Here is a 24,846-nt window from a genome sequence, read left to right as displayed (position 1 = left end):
CCTGTAATCCCAACACTTTGGGAGGCCAAGGTGGGAGAATTGCTTGAGCCCAGGAGTTTGAGACCAGCCAACATAGGGAGCCCCTGTCTCTACCAAAAAAAAAATTTTTAATTAGGCCGGGCGTGGTGGCTCATGCCTGTAATCCCAGCACTTTGGGAGGCCAAGGTGGGAGGATCACGAGGTCAAGGGATTGAGGCTATCCTGGCCAACATGGTGAAACCACATCTCTACTAAAAATACAAAAATGTGCCGGGCATGGTGGCACGCGCCTGGCCAGTAGTCCCAGCTACTTGGGAGGCTGAGGCAGGAGGATCGCTTGAGCCTGGAAAGTCTGAAGTTGCGGTGAGCCATGAGCCGTGTTTGCACCACTACCCTCTAGCCTGGGTGACAGAATGAGACTCTGTATCAATTAATCAATAAATAAAACTACATACTGTGTGGTGAAAGATGCTACAAAGCTAAAAGACTCACAACAGACTGGCAACAAATATTTACAGCAGTAGAGCCACAGAGTAATTATCCTGTCACACATCCCAATCCTACAAACACCAGCTTCACACATGCATCTCAAATGTCTCCATGACAAGTGATACCCCATGACACCCTGCATGATATGCCCACCCTGCATCTTTCTGGGTTTCTCTCTCTTTTTTCTTTTCTTTTTTTTTTTTTTTTTTTGAAATGGAGTCTCACCGTGTCACCCAGGCTGGAGTGCAGTGGCACTATCTCGGCTCACTGCAGCCTTTGCCTCCTGGGTTCAGGCGATTCTCCTGCCTCAGCCTCCCGAGTAACTGGGATTACAGGTGTCCACCACAGTGCCCAGCTAACTTTTTTTGTATTTTTAGTAGAGACAGGGTTTCCCCATGTTGACCAGGCTGGTTTCAAACTCCTGACCTCAAGTGATCTGCCTGCCTCGGCCTTCCATAGTGCTGGGATAAAAGGCATGAGCCACTACACCCAGCCCTAGTTTCTCTCTATATCTCATTCTCAACTTTCTCAATACTTGCACCCCTGCCATATAGTTGGAGTTCCTTTTTTTTTCCTTTATTTCTTTTTCTTTTTTTTTTGGAGACAGGGTTTCACTCTGTCATCCAGGCTGGAGTGCAGTGGTGCGATCTCAGCTCACTGCAACCTTATCTGGGGTTTCATTGCAAGACAACTTCAAGGTTCTGGACGGGGACATGTGGAGGGAAGTGGGAAGGCAGCTGGATGGTGAAGTTGGGGGGTATTTAGGGACAGGTATGAGTGGTGATCAAAGGTGGCTTGGGGGTGAGTTTGGGTTCTACAATAGGACAGATTGCAGGCAACTGAAGGATCATTTGAAGGTCTTTGGGAGGAATGGGGCTTCAATAAGACAGTTTAAGAGTGCAGGTAGGAGCCATTGGGAGGGTGGATTGGGAATACGGTTAATGGGGTGGAGGATGGATTGGGGTACAGTTGGAGGCAATACAGGAAGATGGGTTTTTAGAGATAGAGTTCAACCTTCTGTAAGGTGGTTTAAGGAACAGATGTTAACTGTCATAAGATGGTGTGGTAGGCTGAATAATCCCCTCAACCCCTGCCTATGTATATATATATATATATATATATATATATTATATAATTTTTTTTTGAGACAAAGTCTCACTCTGTCACCCAATCTAGAGTGCAGTGGTGCGATCTTGGCTCACTGCAACCTCCGACTCCCGGGTTCAAGCCATTCTGCTGCCTCAGCCTCTCAAGTAGCTGGGACTATAGACACCCGACACCACACCCAGCTAATTTTTTGTGTTTTTAGTAGAGACGGGGTTTCACCGTGTTAGCCAGGATGGTCTCAATCTCCTGACCTCGTGATCCACCCGCCTCAGCCTCCCAAAGTGCTGGTATTACAGGCGTGAGCCACTGCATCTGGCCAAGGAACTTTTTTTTTTTAAGAGTCTTGCTCTGTCACCCAGGCTGGAGTACAGTGGCGTGATCTCATCTCACTGCAACTTTGTCTCCCTGGTTCAAGCGATTCTCTTGCCTCAGCCTCCCAAGTAGCTGGGATTACAGGCATGCTGCACCATGCCCCATTAATTTTTGTATTTTTAGTAGTGACAGAGTTTCACCACGTTGGGCAGGCTAGTCCTGAACTCCTGACCTCAAGCAATCTGCCTGCCTCTGCCTCCCAAAGTGCTGGGATTACAGGCATGAGGCACGGCGCCTGCCCCCTCACCCATTTTTTTTGTTTGTTTGTTTGTCTTTTGAGTCAAGGTCTCACTCCGTCACCCAGGCTCGAGTGCAGTGGCATGATCACGGCTCACTGCAGCCTCCATCTCCTGGACTCAAGCAGTCCTCCTGCCTCAGCCTCCTGAGTAGCTGGGACTACAGGTGTGTGCCAGCATGCCTGGTTAATTCCCTGGAACCTTTGAGTGCTACTTTATATGACAAAAGGACTTTGCAGGTGTGATTAAGTTAAAGATTTTGAGATGAGGAGATTGTTCTGGATTAGCTGGTAGACCCTAACTGTAATCCTAAATGTTCTTTTTTTTTTTTTTTTTTTTTTTGAGGCGGAGTCTCGCTCTGTCGCCCAGGCTGGAGTGCAGTGGCCAGATCTCAGCTCACTGCAAGCTCCCATTCTGGGTTTACTTTATCTCCTGCCTCAGCCTCCGGAGTAGCTAGACTACAGGCACCACCTCGGGCCCGCTAGTTTTTGTATTTTTAGTAGAGACGGGTTTCACTGCAGCAGCCAGATGGTCTCTGACCTGACTCGGATCACTTCCGCCCGGCCTCCCAAAGTGCTGGGATTACAGGCTTGAGCCACCGTGGCCCGCCCCTGCTTCCGCGAGGCAGCGTGCAAATTCGACTGACAGAAAAAGGAGGAGGCAATTTTGACCACGGAGGCAGACTGTAGTGATAAGGACTGCCAAAGCCAAGGGCACGCCTGAAGAGGCAACAGATAGTCTTTTGTTTGTTTGAGATGGAATCTCGCTCTGTCGCCCAGGCTGGAGTGCAATGGTGCAGTCTCGGCTCACCGCAACCTCTGCCTCCTGGTTTCAAGCGGTTTTCCTGCCTCAGACTCCTGGGCAGCTGGGACTACAGGCTCGCCACCATGCCTGATTAAGTTTTGTAGTTTCAGCAGACGGGTTTTGGCCATGTTGGCCAGGCTGGTCTGGAACTCCTGACTTCAGGTGATCCACCAGCCTCGGCCTTCCAAAATGCTGGCATTACAGGTGTGAGCCACCTCACCTGGCCTAAAGACAGTTTTTCCACGGAGTGTGGTGGGGGGATGGTTTCAGAATGAAACTGTTCCACCTCAGATGATCAGGTACGGGTTAGATTCTGCAAGCAGACCCCAAGGCAATCTGATCCCTTGCATGCAGTTCACAATAGGGTTTGCTCCTATGAGAATCAATGCCAATCGCTGCTGTGACAGAAGCTGAAGCTCAGGTGTTAATGCTTGCTTGCCTGTCACTCAGGCTCCTAACAGGCAACTGACTGGTACTTGTCCTTGGCCCAGGGGTTGGAGACCCCTGCCTTATAGCCTCCAGAGGGAGTACAGCTCTGCTGACACCTTAATTTTGGCCCAGTGCAACTGATTTTAGACTTCTGGCCCTTAGAACTGGGAAATAATACATTTCTGTGTTTTTTGTTTTTTGTTTTGTTTTGTTTTTGAGAGGTAGCCATTTCTTTATTTAGAGATGGAGTCTCGCTTCTACCGTGGCTGAGTGCAGTAGATCTTGGCTCACTGGGTAACCCTACCTCCCAGGTTCAAGCTGCATTCTCCCACCTCGGCCTCCCTAGTAGCTGGGACTACACCACGCCTGGCTAATTTTTGTTAAATTTTTTTAGTAGAGACGGGATCTCGCCATGTTGTCCAGGCTGGTCTCAAACTTCTGGCCTCAAGTGATCCACCTGCCTGGGCCTCCCAAAGTGGTGTTACAGGTGAGCCACCCAATTTCTTGTTTTGTTTCTTTTGTTTCTTTTTTTCTCTTATACTGAGTCTCATTCTGTCACTCAGGCTGAGTGCAGTGGTTGTCTCCACTGCAACCTCGGCCTCACAGATTCAAACGATTCTCCTGCCACAGCCTCCTGAGTAGCTGGGACTACAGGTGCATGCCACCACACCCAGCTAATTTTTGTATTTTTAGTAGAGACAGGGTTTCACCATGTTGGCCAGGATGGTCTCCATCTCTTGATCTTGTGATCCGCCTGCCTCAGCCTCCCAAAGTGTTGGGATTACAGGTGTGGGCCATCGTGCCTGGCCCTCTTTGTTTTTTTAAGCCACCAAGTTTGCCGTAATTGGTTACATCAGCCACAGGGAAGAACTACAGATGGCTTTGAGGAAGAGTTGGGGGTCACTGGAAGGACTTAGGGCTACGTTGGGTTGGGTTACCAAGGGCAGTTTGAGAGTATAATTAGAGGCTGTTGGAAAACATTTGGGTGCACTTGGAGACATCAAAGGGAAAATTGAAGTGGGATTTGGGGGGTCATTGGTGGGTGGAAGAGAGGTATAGTTGGGAGACTGTGGGAAGGTAAATGGGAACTGTTTACAGGTAGCATTGGGTGCTATTAGAGGGCAGTTTAGGGTGTAGTTGGAAGTTCTTGGAGGGTGGTTTGGGTGGTACTGTTGGGAAAAATTGGAAGATGTTTCGTGGGTGTAGTTGCTCATAATTTAAGACAAAGTTGGGGCTGGGCATGGTGGCTCACGCCTGTAATCCCAGCACTTTGGGAGGCCGAGGTGGGTGGATCACCTGAGGTTGGGAGTCAAGACCAGCCTGACCAACATGGAGAAACCCCGTCTCCACTAAAAATACAAGATTAGCCGGGCATGGTGGCACATGCCTGTAATCCCAGCTACTCAGGGGGCTGAGGCAGGAGAATCACTTGAACCCAGGAAGCAGAGGTTGCAGTGAGCAGAGATCTCACCATTGCACTCCAGCCTGGGCAATGAGAGCCAAACTACATCTCAAAAAAAAAAAAAAAAAAAGACAAGGTTGGGCATGGCGGTTAGTGAAGAGTGGTTTGGGATTACAGTCTGGGTCTATAGTTCTGGGACCAAAGGAAGGTAGTTAGGGGGTAGAGGCATGGTTGGGGCTGTTGGAAGGGGAATTTTAGGGGTGGGGGTTGGAATTGTTGGATAGTAGTTTAGAGTTAGGTTTGGGTATTATTGAAAAGGCATTTTGGGGATATTCTTGGGAGTTGATAAAGAGCAGCTTGAGGATGTAGAGCTGACTGCTGGAAGGTGGTTTAGGAGTGAAGGTGAGGTTCGGGAGGTCAGTTTAGTGATATTTGGGGATTATAGAGTGGTCTGGGGTACAGTTGAGGGCTGGTGGGTATGGTCCAGGGTGCAGTTTGGGGGTCTGTTTTGAAGTCTGGATGTCAGAAGGGTGTTTTCAGTTGTGGTTGAGGAGCTATTGGTGGGTAATTTGGAGAGAAGTTAAAGATCATTGGATAGACTACTGTTCAGCAATAAAAGGAGCAAACCACTGTTACATGCTACCACACGTTTGAACCTCAAAAACATCAAGCTAAGTGAAAGATGCCAGACACAAAAAATCCACATTTTTTCATAAAAATATTACATTTTTATGAAATGTCCAAGAAAGGCAAATTTATAGAGACAGAAAGTAGATTTGTGGTTGCCTATAGTTGGGAATGGGAATGGCATTCAGTCATGAGGGATTTTTGTGGGGGTAATGGTAATGCTCTAAAACTGGGCTATAGTGATTGTTACACACTTTGGTAATTTTTTTTTTTTTTTTTTGAGACAGTCTCACTCTGTCGCCCAGGCTGGAGTGCAGTGGCACAATCTCAGCTCACTGCAACCTCCACCTTCCAGGTTCAAGCTATTCTCCTGCCTCAGCCTCCTGAGTAGCTGGGATTACAGGTGCCTGATATATCACGCCTGACTAATTTTTGTATTTTTAGTAGAGATGGGGTTTCACCATGTTGGCCGGGCTCGTCCTGAACTCCTGACCTCAGGTGATCTGCCCATCTTGGCCTCCCAAAGCGCTGGGATTACAGGCGTGAGCCACTGTGCCTCACTTAGGTAAATTTACTATGTTGCACTGCACACTTAATCATGGATGGCTTTTATGGTACATAATTATCACTATTATTTTTTGAGATGGATTCTCACTCTGTTGCCCAGGCTGGAGTGCAGTGGCACTATCTTGGCTCACTGCAGCCTCCACCTCCTGGGTTCAAGCGATTCTCCTGCCTCAGCCTCCTGAGTAGCTGAGATTACAGGTGTGAGCCATCACGCCCAGCTAATTTTTTGTATTTTTAGTAGAGTCCGGGTTTCACCATGTTGGCCAGGCTGGTCTTGAGCCCTTGGCCTCAAGTGATCCACCCGCCTTGGCCTCCCAAAGTGCTGGGATTACAAGTGTGAGCCACTGTGCCTGGCCTGGTACGTAAATTATATCCCAGTTAAGTTGTTTTAAGAAAAAAATTACTGAGAGTTCTTTGTAATTTAGGTCACTTAAGTATGATCCAGGGTGCATGTAAGTCTTTGGAGGGCTTAGGGGACACATTTGGGGCTGCTGGAGTATGATTTGGGGGCCCAATTGGGTAACTACAGCAGGATGGTTGGTGGCTATTTGGAGGTACAGTTGAGGACTGTTGGAGAGTGGTTTAAGGTGCAGTTTGGGTCAGTGGAGTGTGGGTTAGAGGTGTAGAGGGTGCTGGAGGGTGGCTTGAAATGCAGTTGAAAGACCACAGAAAGTGTAGTTGGGTTACATGGCACAGTGATAGGGGCTGTTGGAAGGTAATTTTGTGGGGATATGAGGGGAGGTCAATGAAAGGTGGCTGGCTCAGAGGGGTCCATGGAACATGGTTTGGAGGTAATGTGGGTGACTGTTGGAATTATTTTGTGGTGCAGGTGAGGCCCACGTTCAGGGTAATTAGGAATGTTTGGACTGGTGTTGGGGGCTCCTGGAGAGCCATTTTGGGTCAATGGAATATGGCTTGGAGGGTTCATGGAGAGGGGTTTGGGGTCAATGGAGGGTGTTACGGGTGCGCATTGGAAGTAGATAGCAGGTGATTTGGACATGCTGTTTGGAGGGTAATGGTTTCAGGGCTGATTGCAGATGGTTTGGTGGAGCAAACTGGGGGTAGTGTAAGGTAGTTTACTGCTACAGCTTGGGTGTCCATAGAGGGTGGACTGGAGGTACGGCTTGGAATCAACAGACAGTAGTTCGGGGATATAATTTGGAGGATAATGGAGGTTGGTTTGGAGTGCATTTGAGGGACAATAGGGAGGGTAGCTGGGGTTTAGAGGTGTGGGGATAACTTACAGAGAGCAGCTTGGGGTACTGCTTGCGGGTCCCTAGGGGACGACTTGGGGTGAGGGGCGCCAGTAGGCTCCCTGAGGGGGCGTGGCCTCGGCGAGGGAGGGCTCCGCCGCCCTCGAGAAAGAGTGTGCGCACGCGCTCCCAGTTTGTTCGCTCCTGGCGCTCCCGGAGCAAGAAAAATCCAAGACCCGAGCCGGCGCCTGCGCACTTCGTCTCCGCCGCTGCTGTGGTCTCGCGCCCCGCCCCCTGGTCCCCCCACCCCCTAGGCTTGGCTGAGCGGCGGAGGTGGCCGTGCCGCTGGAAGCCGACAGACCCGAGTTAGAGGTGGGGGCGGGGGTCCGTCGCCCGCGGCCGGGCTGGCGCTCCCCTCCCACCCTCCCCGCGACCCCCGTTTGGTCCCCACGGCTAACGGTCGCGCAGCCAAACACGGCCCACGGGCAGGGCGCGGAAGGGGAGCAGGCGCGCGCCCGGGGACGAGCAGGGCGCAGTGAGGGAGGGGCGCGCCCACTACCCTGGCCGGCCGACACCGACCCCGCCTACCGCTGCGCTGGGACCCTTGGTGAGTAACCAGCCCCGCCTGCGGAGGAAGGGAGGGGACAGGGTGGGGTGAAGGCCTGGAAACGCCGACGAGGCGTACCTGCGCGCGCACCCGCGACCTCTGACCCCGTGGCCTCAGCCCTGACCCCTTCCGACCTGACTACATCTTTTTTAAACCTCAACCCCTGTTGGCCTTGGCCTCAGTACCTTCCGTCAGAGCCCTGACCTAACCATATTCTGGCCTGGTATGATCCTCAACCCCTGTTTTGTTCCCCCTAAATCCAGTCCTGACCCTAGACCCCATTCAGTTCTGTCCTGGGGATCTTTGACCTGATCCTGATCTTTGCCCGACCCCGTCTCATCTCTGAAACATCTTGCCCTATCCTAATGCCCAACACTGACCCCGGTTTCTGTCCTGACGCTTGACTTGTCTGTTCCCTAAACTCTTATCCAGTCTCTGAACCTCTACCAGTCATGTCCTGTCCCCCTAACCCCAATCTGGTCTAGTTCTGTCCTGATTCCTGCCCTCTAACTTCTGTCCTTTCTCTGCACCCTATATGATATCCTCTCCTATATACTCGTGATCTGCATCCTGGCTCACCACCTTTAAATACCCCCGTCTCCTGCCTTGTCCCTGCCCCTGACTCTGTCCTGTTTTTCCCTCTTTTCTATCACCATACTCATTCCTATCCTCATTGTGTCCTGGTCTTTTCCTGTTCCTGACCTCCATCCTGAACCTGCCCTTTTCCCTGTCCCCTCATTTGACCACTGGCTTAGCCTTTCCTAGTCATGTCTGCCCTGCTGTTTTGTCTCTTTCTTGTACTTTTTCTCTGACCCTTGTTCTGAACCCTACCTTATCCCATCCCCTGGCCAGTGTCCTGGCTCATTCCCCATCCTGCCTCTTGACCTCCATCCTGCAATAACTCTGGTTCTATCTTGTCCCCTACGCTCCTTCTTGTTCTGTCCCTTCCCATCCCAGCCCCAGGCTGTTCTCCCCCTTACCATGCCCCTCCACCCTGTTCAGATCTTCTTCTTTCCTAATATCCACTTGCCATCCCTTCTGAGCCCAGGACAGGGGTTCCATTATACTGTGCCCGGAACTTGAAGATTCTGCTGTTACCAGGACCTCTGAAGTACGTCCCAAATGCTTCTCTTAGCAAGAGCAAGCAGCCCTATGCACCCTGCGTGGCTGATGGGGGTTTTTGTGTGTGATCTCCCCTACCCCCACCCTAGTGATCTCACATAGAGCTTACATTTCTCTTCCTGCCCCAGGAGGGCATGCAACTGTTCTACGCTGCTGCCCTCTGCAAGTGTGAAAGAATACCCTAAATTATTCAGTGACTCTCAGGGAGTCTGAGAGGTCTGGGTCATGTTTCCAGCCTTGCTGTGTTGGGGACTGCCTCACGTTGTGGGGAAGAGTTGAGAAAATATGAAGAGATGGGGGATGCTGGGGTATGTATGAATCTTCTAGGCCATGTTACCCCTATTCCCTGGTCTTGATTCTGGGTGCATGATCCCTGTTTTCCTGGCCTGAAAGAGAAGAAGTCTATTCTAGGCCAAGGCTTCAGGACTTGGTATAGAGGAGGGATGGGGTCAAGGATTCATCCTCCTTCTCTCAGCAGTAAGCAATAAAAATCTTGGTGCTAAGTCCACCCCACCTCTGTGGGGCTTGTCTGTGGGAGAGAAGGCCAGGCAGTCACTGGATGTAAGAATCAGGCCTGTCCAGTAGTAACAGTAACAACAATAATGCAGGGTTCCCCTCATTGTCCGAATCTCCTTGATTCTGAGGATGATGGGGAGAACTTGGATGGCTAGAGGGTAATGTGTTACTCAATTAGGTTTCGTTCCTGCATTTCTCACAGAGACTAGTGAGTTTGAATAACAAGATGCCAGACCTATCTTATTTATCCTGAATATCTATCCAAACCTATTGATAACAACACAAGCATTCCTCACTGTCCCAATCTATTTGGTACCTGAATTCTGAGAGGGAGAGCGCCCGAAGTTCAGACAGTGAAACCTACCAAGTTATCTGAAGGTATTTTGTTTTCACATCTTACATAGTGAGTGGGGAAAATTGAGATAATGAAGAATAATGACTTTAACTCAAAAATATATCCAAATCTATGAACTTTCCTGAGCTCCAGGGACAAGAGTTGGGATAGTGAGGGTACCCTGTTATGTAAAGGTTCCTGCATTTTGCCTGGAGAGTAACGAAAGTTCAAGAATGAGGGATACCAGTCGTATCTCAAAAATGTTTCTAAATCCATTCAGTTCTTGCATTTGTATGGTGAGAGTTCAGACAGTTTCTCTGAATGTATTTGGTTCCTGCATTTTTTTTTTTTTTTGAGACGGAGTCTCGCTGTGCTCCCAGGCTGGAGTGCAGTGGCCTGATCTCGGCTCACTGCAAGCTCCGCCTCCCGGGTTCACGCCATTCTCCCGCCTCAGCCTCCCAAGTAGCTGAGACTACAGGCGCCCGCCACCACGCCCGGCTAGTTTTTTGTATTTTCAGTAGAGACGGGGTTTCACCATGTTAGCCAGGATGGTCTCGATCTCCTGACCTCGTGATCCACCCGCCTCGGCCTCCCAAAGTGCTGGGATTACAGGCTTGAGCCACCGTGCCCGGCCGGTTCCTGCATTTTTTATGTTGAGAAAGGACAGGTTGAATCATGAGGGAAAACAGCTCTGTTTCAAATATGTCTCATTTGGTGAGCAGGAAGGGTACCGTGTCTAGTTAGCAAGTAGGATTTGGAAGCTGAGGGATACTAGTTCTGTCTCAAAAATGGATCTGAGGCTGGGGGCAGTGGCTCACGCCTGTAATCCCAGCACTTTGGGAGGCTGAGGCTGGTGGATCACAAGGTCAGGAGTTCGAGCCTAGCCTGGCCAAGATGGTGAAACCCCGCCTCTACTAAAAATACAAAAATTAGCCGGGTGTGGTGGCAGGCTCCTGTAATCCCAGCTACACGCGAGGCTAAAGCAGGGAACTGCTTGAACGCGGGAGATGGAGGTTGCAGTGAGCTGAGATCATGCCATTACACTCCAGCCTGGGTGACAGGGCGAGACTCCATCTCAAAAAAAAAAAAAAAAAATTGCGTTTGAATACATTTAGTCTCTGATTTTGGATAGCAAGAGTTCAGACAAGTTATCTGAGGAAAAACAACTGTTTCAAATGTATCAAGTGAGACTGAAGGACACTAGCTCTGTCTGGAAAAAATGTATCTGAATGTATCTACTTGATTCCTGACTTCCTGTGGGGAAGAATACTTGTAAGTGTGACAGCCAACATAAACAGAGCTCTTCCCAGGCACTGTTCTGCACAAGCTTTAAATGTATTAACTGATTTAATGCTCACAATAGCCTCGTGAGGTACATACTGTTATCATCATTCCCAATTGACAGAGAGGCACAGAGAGGTTAAGTGACTTGTTCAAGCAGTCACACAGCCAGTAAGTGGCAGAACTGGGTTGAATCCCAGACTCACCATTTACTAGTGATACCAGGGTCACGTGAGGCCCAGGACCCAGCTGGGATGGGCTTAGAGGTTGGGTCGTCTTCGAGGCTGTTAAAAGTCATGGACCAGGGCAATGATGTGTGCTAGTGACTCTGCCCCATTTGTCTGCCTGGCCCAGGAGGTCCGGTTACCTGCTCTCCCCCAGTTACCCCCACAACAGCCCACCTCTGTGTGAGTGTATTAATTGTTGTTAGTAACAGTCGTTAATGACATGGTGTGTTTCCTTGCACTTTGAAATGCCTTTCAAAGTTACTTGGCCTCCATTGTCTCTGTAACCACCTTTTACCCATTTTACAGATGAGGAGACCTAAGCTTTAAGACTCAATCTACATTGCCAGCCAGATTCTCATCCCTCTTGGCTCTGATTTTATTATTGTCCCGCTTCCCAACATCCTTGGTGGCCCACAAGAGGTAGGAGAGGCTGTGGCCGAGAGGACACTCCCCACAGACACTCAATGCCCACCTTACCACTGCCCGCCTCCACCAGCCCCAGGCAGTGAAGGGGGGAGGGCTATGAAAGGGGCCTTTGTGTTCCATGCTGAAAATCTCACACCCAGGAAGAAAGGTGGGCAGGGATAGCGGGAGGCCTTAATAGTGTGAGTCTGGGGCATTGCTGATTCAGAGTGAGCTCCTCTCTAGGCTTGGCCCATCTGCAGCTTTCCTCACTTCAGGTCATGGTGTGGGCTGCTGCAGGGGGCTGGGTGGGGCTTGGGCCCTGAGGTCACAGAGCAGATGGTCCTGAAGGGAGCAAAGGATGTGTGCTGTGTGCCGAGACTGGCCCAGAGCCCAGGTGGTGGTGATGGTGGTGGTGGTGGGCGGGGTGAGGGGAGGCAGGAACAGTACATCGTAGGGACTCAAAGCTCTCATTTCCTTCTCTGGCATGAAGCCTAACTCTCCGAAGAAGAGAGACCCAGCATGGATGTGAAGAAGCATGAGCCCCCTTCCCTACTTCTCTTCCCCACTAGCAGGAGTAGCCTCTGTCTGCCTCCCAGCCAGGACCCAGTCCCTGGAAATTCTGATTTCACCTGCTCTTCTGCCACTGTGATCTGAATTGGGCCTCTTCACCTTTCCAAGCCTCAGCTTCTGCATCTATACAATGGCTGTGAGGAGGCTGGGTCTGTGCCATCCTCCTACATTTGTAGGAACCAAGAAGGGTCAAAACCCATAAGTGTTTTATGGGGCGTAAGTTGTACTTGATTTATTGAGATTATTTCTTCTGGAGCCACAGAAGGATCTTGAGACCTGGCCTCTCCTTAGAAAGGTTGACTTCCTCTGTTCCCAACTTGGGAAACTATTCCCCAGTGAGGGTGGGAATTGCCCCAAGGCCTTCTACCACTGCCTTGCCCTGGGAGGAAAGGGTAGGGGCCTCAGAATGTGATGCTTATTGCCAAGAGACAAAAACCCAGTTTACACCCGAAGCCTCCCATGTACTTTACACCTCTATGGCCCAGATCCAAGGTGTCCCTTGGGTGGGCAGCGTCTAATCCTCTGGGAATTTGGGCAGTAGGAGAGGCAGCTGCTACTCCCACCACTCTCAGCCCTTCTTCCCAGTTTTCTGCTAAGTGTACGGGGTGAGGAGGCACATGCCTCCATGCCTGGCCAGTTTTTTAAAATTTTTTTGTAGAGATGGGGGGGGATCTCACCATGTTGCATAGTCTGGCCTTGAACTCTTGGCTTCAAGCGATCCTCCGAAAGTGCTGAGATTACAGGCACCAGCTACCCTGCCTGGCCCAGGCTGTCTTAGACATGCTGGGCACCCTGAGTGGACCTGGCCCTGAAACTGCCCCCAGGGGTGACCCTAGTCCTGGTGGCAGACAGGCAAGGGTTAAAAGGTGTGGGCCGGCCTAGTTCCTGGCCAGGTAGGCTGGGCCATTACCTAGTGGGAGGTGGCCAAGGCATCTGCCACTGCTGCTCACTGCCACTACCAGCCGGAGCCAGGGCCTGGTCGAGACAACTATTTTTGAGGTATCTGAGGCTACCCCACAGCACTCTCTGGCATTGGTGAGCACCTGGGAGCAGTGGGCCCAGGGTTCGAGGGGGATGAGGGCATTGGGGAGCTGGGGCAGTGTGTACTGAAGTTCCCTTTGGTAGAGAGCCAGGTCTGTGGAAGAGGCACACCAACAATGCAGGGCACGGTGGCGGGGGGCAGGGGGCCGGGGGGGGCGGTGTGTGGGGGCAGTGAGAATGGAGGGCCTGAGGACAGGGGCAAAGCCCAAAACACCAATTTCCTTTCCTGGCACCGAGCTGATTCCTGGCCGGAAATGGATGAGGAGGAATCGGGGAAAAGAGAAGTATGAGTCCCCCCTTCTCCACCCTATCCCTGCTTCCTTTCCTCCCCCAGGAGTAGCCTCTGTCTTCCCCCAACCCAGGGCCCAGCTCCCCAAGAAAGACCAGACTGGGCTACTAAGAAACCATTACTCGGGCACCTGCCTGCCTACGCCTGATTTGTTCACTACAGTGGAGGAAGCGGGGGCTCTGGGGAGGGGAATGGCCCAGACATTGAGAGTTTGTATTTGCTCTAATAGTGGCAGGATGTGGAAATGCCCCCCCAAGTGTTGGGGTGCCACCCAGGTGAGGTATCTTGGTTGTAAACAGTCATTACAGCCAGGAATTTCTTCTCAGCTGTGGTGTCAGAATGGCAGACCTGAAAAACCTGCCGGGCCCGCCTCTGGATGTGGGGGGTGCCCTCTGCTGCTCTCCTGATGCAGCTCATCCCTGGGATAGGATGGGGGCCATGGGGTCACTGGTGCGGGGAGACCTGGGGTTGGTGTGGGGGTGTGCTGGGGAGGGGTTTGCTGGGATCCCTTTCTCACCATCTAGGTGGGGACGAGGCCCCAAGGCAAGTATGCAGAGGGCAGGTGAGCGGAGGCAGAGGCTTAGGAACTGGGTGTGGGGGTGTGGGGCGTTGACTGTGTCTAGCCTGCCCAGTGACCCCATGACTCATGCTCTAACTATGTCCCCCGAGGTCGGGCTGACAGGGAGGAGTTGGGGTTCCTGTGTGGACCCTGTCTGGACTTCTAGGACGCTCTGAGAAACTAGAGAAGAAAGGATTGGCTGGGTGCAGTGCCTCACGCCTGTAATCCCAGCACTTTGGGAGGCTGAGGTGGGTGGATCACCTGAGGTCAGGAGTTTGAGACCAGCCTGGCCAACATGGTGAAACCCCGTTTCTACTAAAAATACAAAATTAGCCAGGCATGGTGGCGTACACCTGTAATCCCAGCTACTCTGGAGGCTGAAGTGGGAGAATTGCTTGAACCTGGGAAGTGGAGGCTGCAGTGAGCCAAGATCTTGCCACTGCACTCCAGCCTAAGCAACAGAGCCAGAACCCGTCTCCAAAAAAAAAAAAAAAGAGAGAATTGAAGCAGCCCAGCATGGGATTGGGACCAATGCTGGCAAGGGGAACCATGGACAGAGTTGGGTTCCTGTGGGAGTGGAGGAAGATTCCAGAGAACTCTGTGAGAGTTCCTTGGGCCTAAATGGGGGCTGGGAAAGTTGGAGCCCCAGTGAGCTGGGATGTCGAGGAACCCCTGCCATGCTGGGAAATGTCAGACCTTAGATGAGTGGGGATGTGAATGCCTCTGCCGGGCCCTGGGTTTGTCAAAAGGCTTTAGGGACTGATCCCCACCCCTGCTGTTGAAGGCAGGGCACCACTGCCTCAAGAGAGGGGTACATGCCCTATGAGGCAGGTAGGAGGACTGCAGAGAAACATGACACTTTATAATCAGCTTGACCTCACCCCACAATATACAGATGGGGAAGGGGCTTGAACCCATGCCTCCTTGGTTGGCTGGGTCTTCCTCACACCAGGCTAACATGTCATGACAAGCTACCGACTTCAAGGTAGGTGATAATGGGAACTCTGTGGCCCCATAAAGCCCTCTCAGTCACCTGCCACCTAGGTTAGGCCAGGTGGTGGGAGGTGATATGACTCGGCTGCCCTGCTGGGGACTGAGCATGATGTGGAAGGGAGGGAGCAAACTCCAGAGAAGGGGTGGCCAGCCAAGGCAGGCTCCATGGTCAGCCGAGCCATCGGGCAGAGAAGGAGGCAGGAGGCAGGTGGTTCGTTATTTGCAGCTGTGGACTTTGCTTCTCACAAATCCCAGCAGGAGGACTTCCCTACGCTAGGCTCAGGACAGGCTGTCATGGGGAGAGGAGTTGGAGGGACCCTGGGTCAAGTGAACATTCTCCTTGCTGCACTAGAGCTACAGAATGGAGTTGGGACAAGCACAGACCCACAGATCTGCGCTTGAACCCTGGCTCCACTGCCGCCTCATTCGTTTACTCCGTCTGTTACTCATTCAGCTGGCACCCATTCATTGAGCACTTCTATGTACAGCCGTGTTCAGGGTGCTGGTGATGCTGATGAAAATGGGACAGATAATGTTTCCTGTCCTTGTCGATGTTCCAGGAGGCACAATCTCTTGTTGGACAACCGTTTATGAGAGGATATAACTGTGGAAGTGATATTTAAGCTCTAGAATGATAAGTGTGATGCAGGGGCTGGGGTGGTGAGAGGTTGAAGAAAGCACTTCAGGCAGCAGCCACAGCCTGGGCAAAGACCCTGAGGCCTGAGGGACCAGGGAGCTTATGAGGAAGTTGGTGGAGTTAGAGCGGTTCTCATGAGTGAGAGTGTAGGACCAGAGGGGTGGGCCTGGGTTATGTCTGTGGCTGTGGGCCAGTTATTTCACCTCTGTGCCTGCCTATCCTCATCTCTAAAATGGGAATACGAATCTTTCCGGGTGGCTCTGAAGATTTAGTGTGGCATCATAGGTAACTGTTGCAGGCACCCAGGTGTTGACTGCATGTCCATTGTTGTTATAGTTGGTTGAATCTGTCCCATTAATTCTCCTTCCCCAGGCAAGACTCGTGGCTGTGACCCATGGGCCTCTGAGGAGGCATTGTAAGTCCGCCCAGCTCCCCACTTGCTGTGCTCCCACTCAATGCGAAGGGAACCAGGGCCAAGGTACCAGGGCCAAGTGGGTCCAGACATCCACACGGATTCTGAAAGGGCAGGTCAAGCAGGCACGTGGGGCCCAGGTTACCCCTTATTCCCCGCTGCGGCATGGGAAGCTGGGAAGGGCTGGGGGTTGGGGTATCATGGGACGTGCTTCCTTAATGGCTTCTGTGTGTCACTGCCAGACTTTGTCCAGCTGTCAGCCACGGCCTCTCTACAGCACCAAGATGGAAGTCAAAGGTCAGCTGATCAGCTCTCCTACCTTCAATGCCCCAGGTCGGTGGATCCTTCCCCTCCTGCTGCCCTCTCCCCTGCTCTAAATCACCACCTGCTTGCTCGGGAAGAGTCAGTCCCTTGCTCCACAGCTGCTCCAGAATGCCCTGGCTGTCCCACTGATCTTTGCTCCCTCTGTGTCCAGCTGCCCTGTTCGGAGAGGCTGCCCCCCAGGTGAAGTCAGAGCGTCTGCGGGGGCTGCTTGACCGGCAGCGGACCCTGCAGGAGGCCCTGAACCTGAAACTTCAGGAGCTCCGCAAAGTGTGTCTCCAGGAGGCGGTGAGGGCCTGGCCCTAGGGTTATCAGGCAGGGAGGTTGGGAGGAGGTGAGAAGCTGGGGGTGGCAATTCCTCAATCACTTGTCTTGGCTGTAGATTCCCTGTCACCCACTTTCTCCTCAAAGCTCAGCTTAGATATGTTAGAATGAATGAAATATGAGGCTGGGTGCTGTGGCTCACGCCTGTAATCCCAGCACTTTGGGAGGCTGAGGCAGGTGGATCACCTGAGGTCAGGAGTTCGAGACTAGCCTGACCACATGGAGAAACCCCTGTCTCTACTAAAAATGTACTAGTCTGGGCACAGTGGCTCACTGTAATCCCAGCACTTTGGGAGGCTGAGGCAGGTGGATCACCTGAGGTCAGGAGTTCGAGACTAGCCTGACCAATATGGAGAAACCCTGTCTCTACTAAAAATGCAAAATTAGTCTGGGCACAGTGGCTCACGCCTGTAATCCCAGCACTTTGGGAGGCCAAGGCGGGCAGATCACGAAGTCAGGAGATTGAGACCATCTTGGCTAACACGATGAAACCCCGTCTCTACTAAAAATACAAAAATTGGGTGTGGTAGTGGGCACCTGTAGTCCCAGCTACTTGGGGGGCTGAGGCAGGAGAATGGCTTGAACCTGGGAGGTGGAGCTTGCAGTGAGCTGAGATCACGCCACTGCACTCCAGCCTGGGCGACAGAGCAAGACTGTCTCAAAAAAAAAAAAGCAAAATTAGCTGGGCGTAGTGGCTTACGCCTGTGATCCCAGCTACTTGGGAGGCACTGAGGCAGGAGAATTGCTTAAACCCGGGAGGTGGAGGTTGTGATGAGCCGAGATTGCACCATTGCACTCCAGCCAGCCTGGGCAACAAGAGTGAAACTCCACCTCAAAAAAAAAAAGAAAAAAGAAAAAAGAAATATGGTAATACAGGCCCACTGTTGACTATTTCAAATCCAACAAACTTCAGAAAACAGGTTCTGTCCAAAATTTGGCAGCACAGTCTGACCTGAACTGGCACAGGGTGATCTGTAGTTTCAGTTTACCCCTCTTACTGTGAATGCCCACAGTGTGCCAGAAATAATACTATAGCTCAGACCATGCAGCCACAGCCCCTGAAGGGAGTTATGTAATACTTAGGATCTCAATAGTGTCCCCTTTATAAAAACGAAACAGTTCTGGATTCCACAGCAGGTTTCCCTGCCTCCCATGCCCACCACCCCAGGGGTTTGGGCCACTGAAGTTTGGGCACACCTGCCTGGTGGAGATACTGGGAGGGGAGTATCATGCGTGGGTGCTGAGCCGGGCCAGGCTCCTGGTAGGACTTCTGTGGCTTCTGGGATCATTAATGCTTCACCCCATCCTTCCAACTAACCCTTGGTAGTCTCTGACCCCTGCCTCCCACCAGGAGCTGACTGGCCAGCTGCCCCCTGAGTGCCCACTAGAGCCTGGTGAACGGCCCCAGTTGGTCCGCCGGCGGCCCCCCACAGCCCGTGCCTACCCTCCACCACACCCCAACCAAGCACACCACTCCTTGTGCCCTGCTGAGGTGAGCAGATGGGTGTGGAGAGCAAGAGGGTGGGGAGAGGGGACAGGTACAGAGGAGTAGCCAGGAGGAAGGTGTGGGGAGGGGGCTTGTGGCCAGGTGAGGGAAAGGCTAAGCTGAGAAGGAAAAAGGCTTCTGGAGGTAGGTTCCTGTAATGAGGGAGGATGCTGGTCCCTAACTGTCAGGACAGGCCTCCCACCCTCAGGAAGATGAATCGATGCAGCCCTTCACCGAGAGGCCCTGACCCGCCCCCTCCCCCAGGTGAATAAGCTCCACCTGTAGGTGAATAGGCCTGAATAGGCTGCAGGAAGTACAGGCCAGCCTCTAGTGGGTTTGGCCCTGCCAGGTCCCTGTTCCTGGCCATTTCCAACATTTGGGTGGGCCCGACAGGAGCTGGCTCTTGAGGCCCTGGAGCGTGAGGTGTCAGTGCAGCAGCAGATCGCGGCAGCTGCCCGTCGCCTGGCCCTGGCCCCTGATCTGAGCACCGAGCAGCGCCGTCGCCGTCGCCAGGTCCAGGCAGACGCACTGAGGAGGCTGCACGAGCTAGAGGAGCAGCTCGGGGATGTCCGGGCCCGCCTTGGCCTCCCAGTGCTCCCGCTGCCCCAGCCACTGCCACTGTCCACGGGGTCAGTGATCACCGCCCAGGGAGTCTGCCTGGGCATGCGCCTCACTCAGCTCAGCCAAGGTGAGCATCCCCTGGTGAGGGTGGGAGAGTGGACACTGGCAAATGAACGTGGTAGGGCTGGGATGGCTGAGTGGCCAGTGAAAACCGGGAGGTAGGCACAACTCAAGTGGCCCAACCCGTGAGAAGAGTTGTGACAAACTGGCTTACCGGAAAGGACAAACTGTGGGAGACTGATGAATATCTGCCGGGACAGTCAGGAACCAAGCTGGGGTGGTCCTGGGCTCTGGTAAAAGCAGATTCTTGGGAAGGGAACAGGATGAGGCGGAAACTGGCCAGAAGGTGGCCCAAGTAGAGGTGCCCACCCAGTGGTGTAAGGGGGCGGCACCCAGGCCTGGGAGTGAGAGGCCCACTTCTCCCCCTCTCACCTATAGAGGACGTAGTTCTGCACTCAGAGAGCAGCTCCCTCTCAGAGTCTGGGGCCAGCCATGACAACGGTGAGGACTCCTGTCCCCCAAACCTACCCCCGACTCCTATGTCCCCTCAGCCCATCCCCTTTATTCATCCGACCACATCCTGCATGATCAGCCCATCCTTTGATGCCCAGCCCCTCCTGTGCTGCTTCAGCTTCTCCTTAGCCATGCTCCATCTTCCTGTAGGTCCCCCATCTTCTTAGCCTCACCCCACCCCAACCCCCAGCCCCACAGCCCCAGAACCTACTCGTCAGCCTTAGCTCCTCCTCAGTCTGCTTAACCTGTCCCAGCACTTTGCCCCTCCCCATGGCCTTGCCCACGAGCCTGTCCTGCCCCCTCTGGGCCCCCCTCATTGAATTCTATCCCACTTGCTCTCTTCCACTCAGAGGAGCCCCATGGCTGTTTCTCTCTGGCCGAGCGCCCCTCACCACCCAAGGCTTGGGACCAGCTGCGGGCAGTATCCGGGGGGAGCCCTGAGCGGCGAACCCCATGGAAACCACCCCCATCAGATCTTTACGGGGATCTGAAGAGCCGACGGAACTCTGTGGCCAGCCCCACCAGGTGAGAATGAGCCCCTCCTCCCCTCCGCAGGAGCTGGGAATGGGATAGTAAACCTGGGCTGGCAGAGGGTCTGCTGGTGGGTACAGTCTCTAACCTAGGCCTGCCTGTCTCTGTCTAGCCCCACACGCTCGCTGCCCAGGAGTGCCTCCAGTTTTGAGGGGCGAAGTGTGCCTGCCACCCCAGTCCTCACCCGGGGCGCTGGCCCCCAGCTCTGCAAGTAAGGGGAATCTGAGGGTGGCCTGGAGGATCAGAGGGGAGGGAACCATTAGTTCTCACTGGAAGCTTGAGGACGGCATTATCAAAAGGTGTGGGATCGCTGGGCGCGGTGGCTCATGCTTGTAATCCCAGCACTTTGGGAGGCCGAGGTGGGCGGGTTACTTGAGGTCAGGGGTTCAAGACCAGCCTGACCAACATGGTGAAACCCCATCTCTACTAAAAATACAAAAATTAGCTGGGTATGGTGGGGCATACCTGTAATCTCAGCTACTTGGGAGGCTGAGGCAGGAGAATCGCTTGAACCTGGGAGGCAGAGGTTGCAGTGAGCTGAGATCAAGATTGTGCCATTGCACTCCAGCCTGGGCGACAAGAGCAAAACTCCGTCTCAAAACAAAAAAACAAAAGATGTGGGACATGGGAGGCTGGGAGTTAAAAGTGACCAGGCATCTCGGTGGATAATGGGGTAGGGATTTGGGGCAGAAGCATCAAAGTTTTGAGTATGGGCTTTTCTGTGCATTTTGGACAAGCCATTCTCCTTTTCTGAATCAGTCTCCTCATTTGTGAAATGGAAATGATAGTATCTGCCTTTGAAAAACATGGACATAGTAAGTTCTGGTTAACATATACTGAGTGCCTGCCACCTGCTAGGAATTAGTGGCACCAACTCATTCAATCATAATGAGATCCCTGTGAGGTGGGTGCTATTGTTATTCCCATTTTATAGATGAGGCAAATGAGGCACAGAAAGGTTAAGTAACTTGTTAGTAAACTGAAGTCCTGGAGTTTGAGCCCAGGCAAGTTTTACTCTAGAGTCCATGCTTTTAACCATTGTCCTCTTCTGCTTCTTAAACAGAGTGCCTACTTTCCCCAGGCTCTGAACAAAACCAAGTCCCCGCCCTTGTGGGGCTTGCATTCTGTGAATGGTGGCTGTTGGGATGGTAGCTTTGGGTGGTTCATACATATGGTTGGATAGAGAATTCAGGCAGGGTTTTACGTGTGGGCCCTAAGGCCTAGGACTCAATCCTGGAGGCCGTGGGAGCCGTGAGAAGGGCCTTAGCATGGGGAGGGGTCAGCTGGATTAGGAAGAGCCCCCTGCCCGGCACCTACTCTGCTAGCCTTTCCTCTGAGTCCCTACACAGATTTACACCTCTCTTGGAGCTAACAGTGCCAGGCCTCCCCCACGCATTTCTACCCCCGACCCCCTAGCCTAGGACAGAACCTCAGCCGCCCTTTACATGTCACTACCTGCCACCTTTATACACACAGCTTCCAACCCTGGGCCCGTGAAAGTGAAGGCTCAGAAAGGGGTAGGGTAGGGAGGGCACTGCACGGCCTTCTGCCTGATTTTTCTGACCCTATTCCCATGACCCTCGCCTCTCACCTCAGACCTGAAGGCCTTCATTCTCGTCAGTGGTCCGGCAGCCAGGACTCCCAGATGGGCTTCCCCCGGGCGGACCCTGCCTCCGATCGCGCCTCCCTCTTCGTAGCTCGCACCCGCCGCAGCAACAGCTCTGAGGCCCTGCTGGTGGACCGGGCTGCTGGTGGGGGAGCTGGCTCCCCGCCCACCCCTCTGGCTCCCTCTGCCTCTGGCCCCCCAGTCTGCAAGAGCAGTGAGGTGCTGTATGAGCGCCCCCAACCAACTTCTGCCTTCTCCTCCCGCACAGCAGGCCCCCCAGACCCTCCCCGGGCCGCCCGGCCTAGCTCAGCTGCCCCTGCCTCCCGAGGTGCCCCCCGGCTCCCACCTGTGTGTGGGGACTTCCTCTTGGACTATTCCTTGGACCGGGGTCTGCCCCGCAGTGGTGGTGGAGCAGGCTGGGGGGAGATGCTGCCTGCCGCTGAGGTCCCAGGACCCCTCTCCCGCCGGGATGGGCTCCTCACCATGCTCCCCGGCCCACCACCTGTGTATGCAGCTGACAGCAACAGCCCCCTCCTCCGCACCAAGGACCCCCACACCCGTGCCACCCGCACCAAGCCCTGTGGCCTGCCCCCAGAGGTTGCCGAGGGTCCTGAGGTGCATCCAAACCCTCTGCTGTGGATGCCCCCACCCACCCGTATCCCCTCGGCTGGTGAACGCAGTGGCCACAAGAACCTGGCTCTGGAGGGGCTGCGGGACTGGTACATCCGGAACTCGGGACTGGCCGCGGGGCCCCAGCGCCGGCCTGTGCTCCCTTCTGTGGGCCCGCCACACCCACCCTTCCTCCATGCCCGCTGCTATGAGGTGGGCCAGGCGCTGTACGGGGCCCCCAGCCAAGCGCCACTCCCACACTCGAGGAGTTTCACGGCGCCCCCTGTCTCTGGCAGGTATGGGGGGTGCTTTTACTGATGGGTAGGGGTCTCTTAAGGCAGATGGCGAAGATATCCAGGCCAGGGAGTGGCTAGTCATGATAGCTAATGAATTGGACCATAAGGAAACTAGCTGCCGTGATGGCACAGGGTCACTACTGCACATGACCTGCATTAGTCCATGGGGTCCTGGTGGAGGGGATCTTGGGCACTGGTAGCAGCAATTCTTTATCAAGTTATAGGCTGAAGATGAGCCTTGAAGCCAGGGTGCTGGGAGGAAGGGACATCTCATGCCCCTTGCCGTTTTCTTCCTTGTTTCTCCATGCCCTGGAGCCTGAAAGTGCTGTCCTGTGCCTGCCTCCACCTCTTTAACGAGCCTCTTTTCCTTTCTTTTTATGTGTCTTGTCTGTCTTTTCCTCTTCTTGTCTTCCCCGCCCTGTCCTCCGGATTCCTGCTACCCCTTCTAAAGATACTACGCGGACTTCCTGTATCCCCCGGAGCTGAGCGCTCGTTTAAGTGACCTGACGCTAGAGGGGGAGCAGTCCTCCAGTTCTGACACCCAGACCCCGGGGACACTGGTCTGACCCCTTCTGATATGTCCCTTGTTGGCTTGGGCACGATTCCAATCTGGGGAGCACATAGCTGACCTCGCTGGGCCCTGGGGTGTGGTTGCTCTGTCCTGAGTGCAGTGCGCCAACCTAATCTTCCAAGGCCCCTGGCTCCCCGTAGGCCCAGGAAGGTGTCTGACACCCTGCTGCTTCTCTCACACTGTGCTGGGGACTGGGGGCCCTCAGCCAGCTTAAAAGAGAGAGGATAATGTCATGGGGACCCCAAGCCCCTTCATCCATTTATGTTTACAGTTGTGACTTAGGTATTCACTGTCTTCCTCCAACACTAGACCTTTTATAAAAGGGAAACTTGATCTCATCTGGTTGGGTTCATTCCTGTTCCCATGCCCAACCGGGTTCCATTCAGTAACCCCCTCCATAAAATGGACCATATCGGGTCTCAGGGCCATTTAGGGCAGCCAGGAGACTCCGGTGTGAACAGAAATCCCTGCCACGCATCGCCAGGGCAGTTGTTGGGGCATTGGGCTCTCTGCCCACGCTTGGAAGGACTGCAGTCTGGGTGGGATGCCTGAAGGAGTCCAACCCCGTCTGTGCCCATGGCCTCTGCCCTGACCACCCCCAGTCAGGAGGCCCCACAGGAGGGGCAAAGGGCAGAGCCATCAGGTGTGCCGTGTCCTGGGATCCTATGGGGGCTGAACCTGGCATCTACCAGACCTGGCACCGGTAGATGCCAGCAAAATCCTCAGGTGAGGTCTGGCTACAGGCTGCGGGCCACGGGCCGCTCACCACTCACACCTTCCTTGGCTTTCCTTCCATCCACCCCCCCCCTTTTTTTTTCTTTTCCTCGAGACGGAGTCTTGCTCTGTCGCCAGGCTGGAGTGCAGGGGCACAATCTCAGCTCGCTGCAACCTCCGCCTCCTGGGTTCTCCTGCCTCACCCTCCTGAGTAGCTGGGATTACAGGCACACGCCACCACACCCAGCTAATTTTTGTATTCTTAGTAGAGACAAAGTTTCACCATATTGGCCAGGTTGGTCTTGAACTCTTGACCTCATGATCTGCCCACCTTGGCCTCCCAAAGCACTGGGATTACAGCTGTGAACCACTGCACCCAGCCCCCATCCACCACTTTTTAAGCAAACCCACACAAATTGTGTTTTCTATGATACCTGTCTGTGACTTTCGGAGCTGGGGGTTCCCCTACCCCCTTTTCCTGGTGTTAAACTTTTCTTTTTATACCAGTGGATCTGGGCCCAAGACATTATCCACACTGGAAGGGGATTTGTATAATAAATGTGTAAACTGAACCCATGTGTTGCTGCTGCTCTATCTGCCTCACCTTGAGGGCCCACACCTCTAGTCAAGACCAGATAATATATTTTTACAGGAAAAAAACATACCTTGGGAATAGCCTGTGATAGTGTCATGTTTTGGCTTTACTTGCTTTGTGATGTGGGGCAACTTCTTTGCCTGTCTGCACTCAGATTTCTAGCCAACCTCAAACAATAACTCTTGGTAATATAAATGATGATAACAAAGACTCTGTCCTTAACCTCCCTATGCACTGTTTTTAATTTTTTTTTTTTTTTTGAGACAATGTCTCACTGTGTTGCCCAGGCTGAAATGTAGTGGCGCAATAACGGCTCACTGCAGCCTTGACCTCCCGGACTCAATCTTCCCACCTCAGCTGCCTGAATAGCTGAAACTACAGTTGTGCACCACACCATACCCACTAATTAAAAAAAAAAAGTAGGCTGGGCGCGGTGGCTCACGCCTGTAATCCTAGCACTT

At 53.2% G+C, this 24,846-nt stretch overlaps 1 protein-coding gene across 10 annotated transcripts; it reads left to right on the top strand.

The window, feature by feature from the left end:
- Nucleotides 1-7,396: 7,396 nt before the first annotated feature.
- CCDC120 (coiled-coil domain containing 120) lies at nt 7,397-24,366 on the top strand. 10 transcript variants are annotated; one of them, XM_031660893.1, is made up of 11 exons: nt 7,397-7,812; nt 16,159-16,323; nt 16,441-16,531; nt 16,674-16,807; nt 18,195-18,335; nt 18,723-19,017; nt 19,389-19,451; nt 19,814-19,988; nt 20,107-20,205; nt 21,591-22,505; nt 22,957-24,366. In XM_031660893.1, exons 3-11 carry the CDS (start codon nt 16,483-16,485, stop codon nt 23,069-23,071), a joined length of 1,986 nt encoding a protein of 661 aa, XP_031516753.1. In that variant the 5' UTR covers nt 7,397-7,812; nt 16,159-16,323; nt 16,441-16,482; the 3' UTR covers nt 23,072-24,366. The 10 variants fall into 10 exon arrangements, with proteins under 10 accessions (XP_031516753.1, XP_031516751.1, XP_031516755.1 ...); XM_031660895.1 differs by having other exon boundaries at nt 7,402-7,812; nt 16,159-16,201; XM_031660896.1 differs by lacking the exon at nt 7,397-7,812 and adding an exon at nt 10,666-13,302 and having other exon boundaries at nt 16,159-16,201.
- The last annotated feature ends 480 nt before the right edge of the window (nt 24,367-24,846 follow it).

The sequence above is a fragment of the Papio anubis genome, chromosome X, assembly GCF_008728515.1.
Source record: "Papio anubis isolate 15944 chromosome X, Panubis1.0, whole genome shotgun sequence".
NCBI lineage: Eukaryota > Metazoa > Chordata > Mammalia > Primates > Cercopithecidae > Papio > Papio anubis.
This window is presented reverse-complemented; position numbering and strand designations above follow the sequence as displayed.

Bases quoted from the DNA above. Each gene is read 5' to 3' on its own strand.
- CCDC120 (XM_031660888.1), top strand. From the start codon at position 13,425: ATGCAGGGCACGGTGGCGGGGGGCAGGGGGCCGGGGGGGGCGGTGTGT. The intron at 19,018-19,388 runs GTGAGCATCCCC...TCTCACCTATAG, and splicing joins CCTCACTCAGCTCAGCCAAG to AGGACGTAGTTCTGCACTCA. The intron at 19,989-20,106 runs GTGAGAATGAGC...GTCTCTGTCTAG, and splicing joins TCTGTGGCCAGCCCCACCAG to CCCCACACGCTCGCTGCCCA.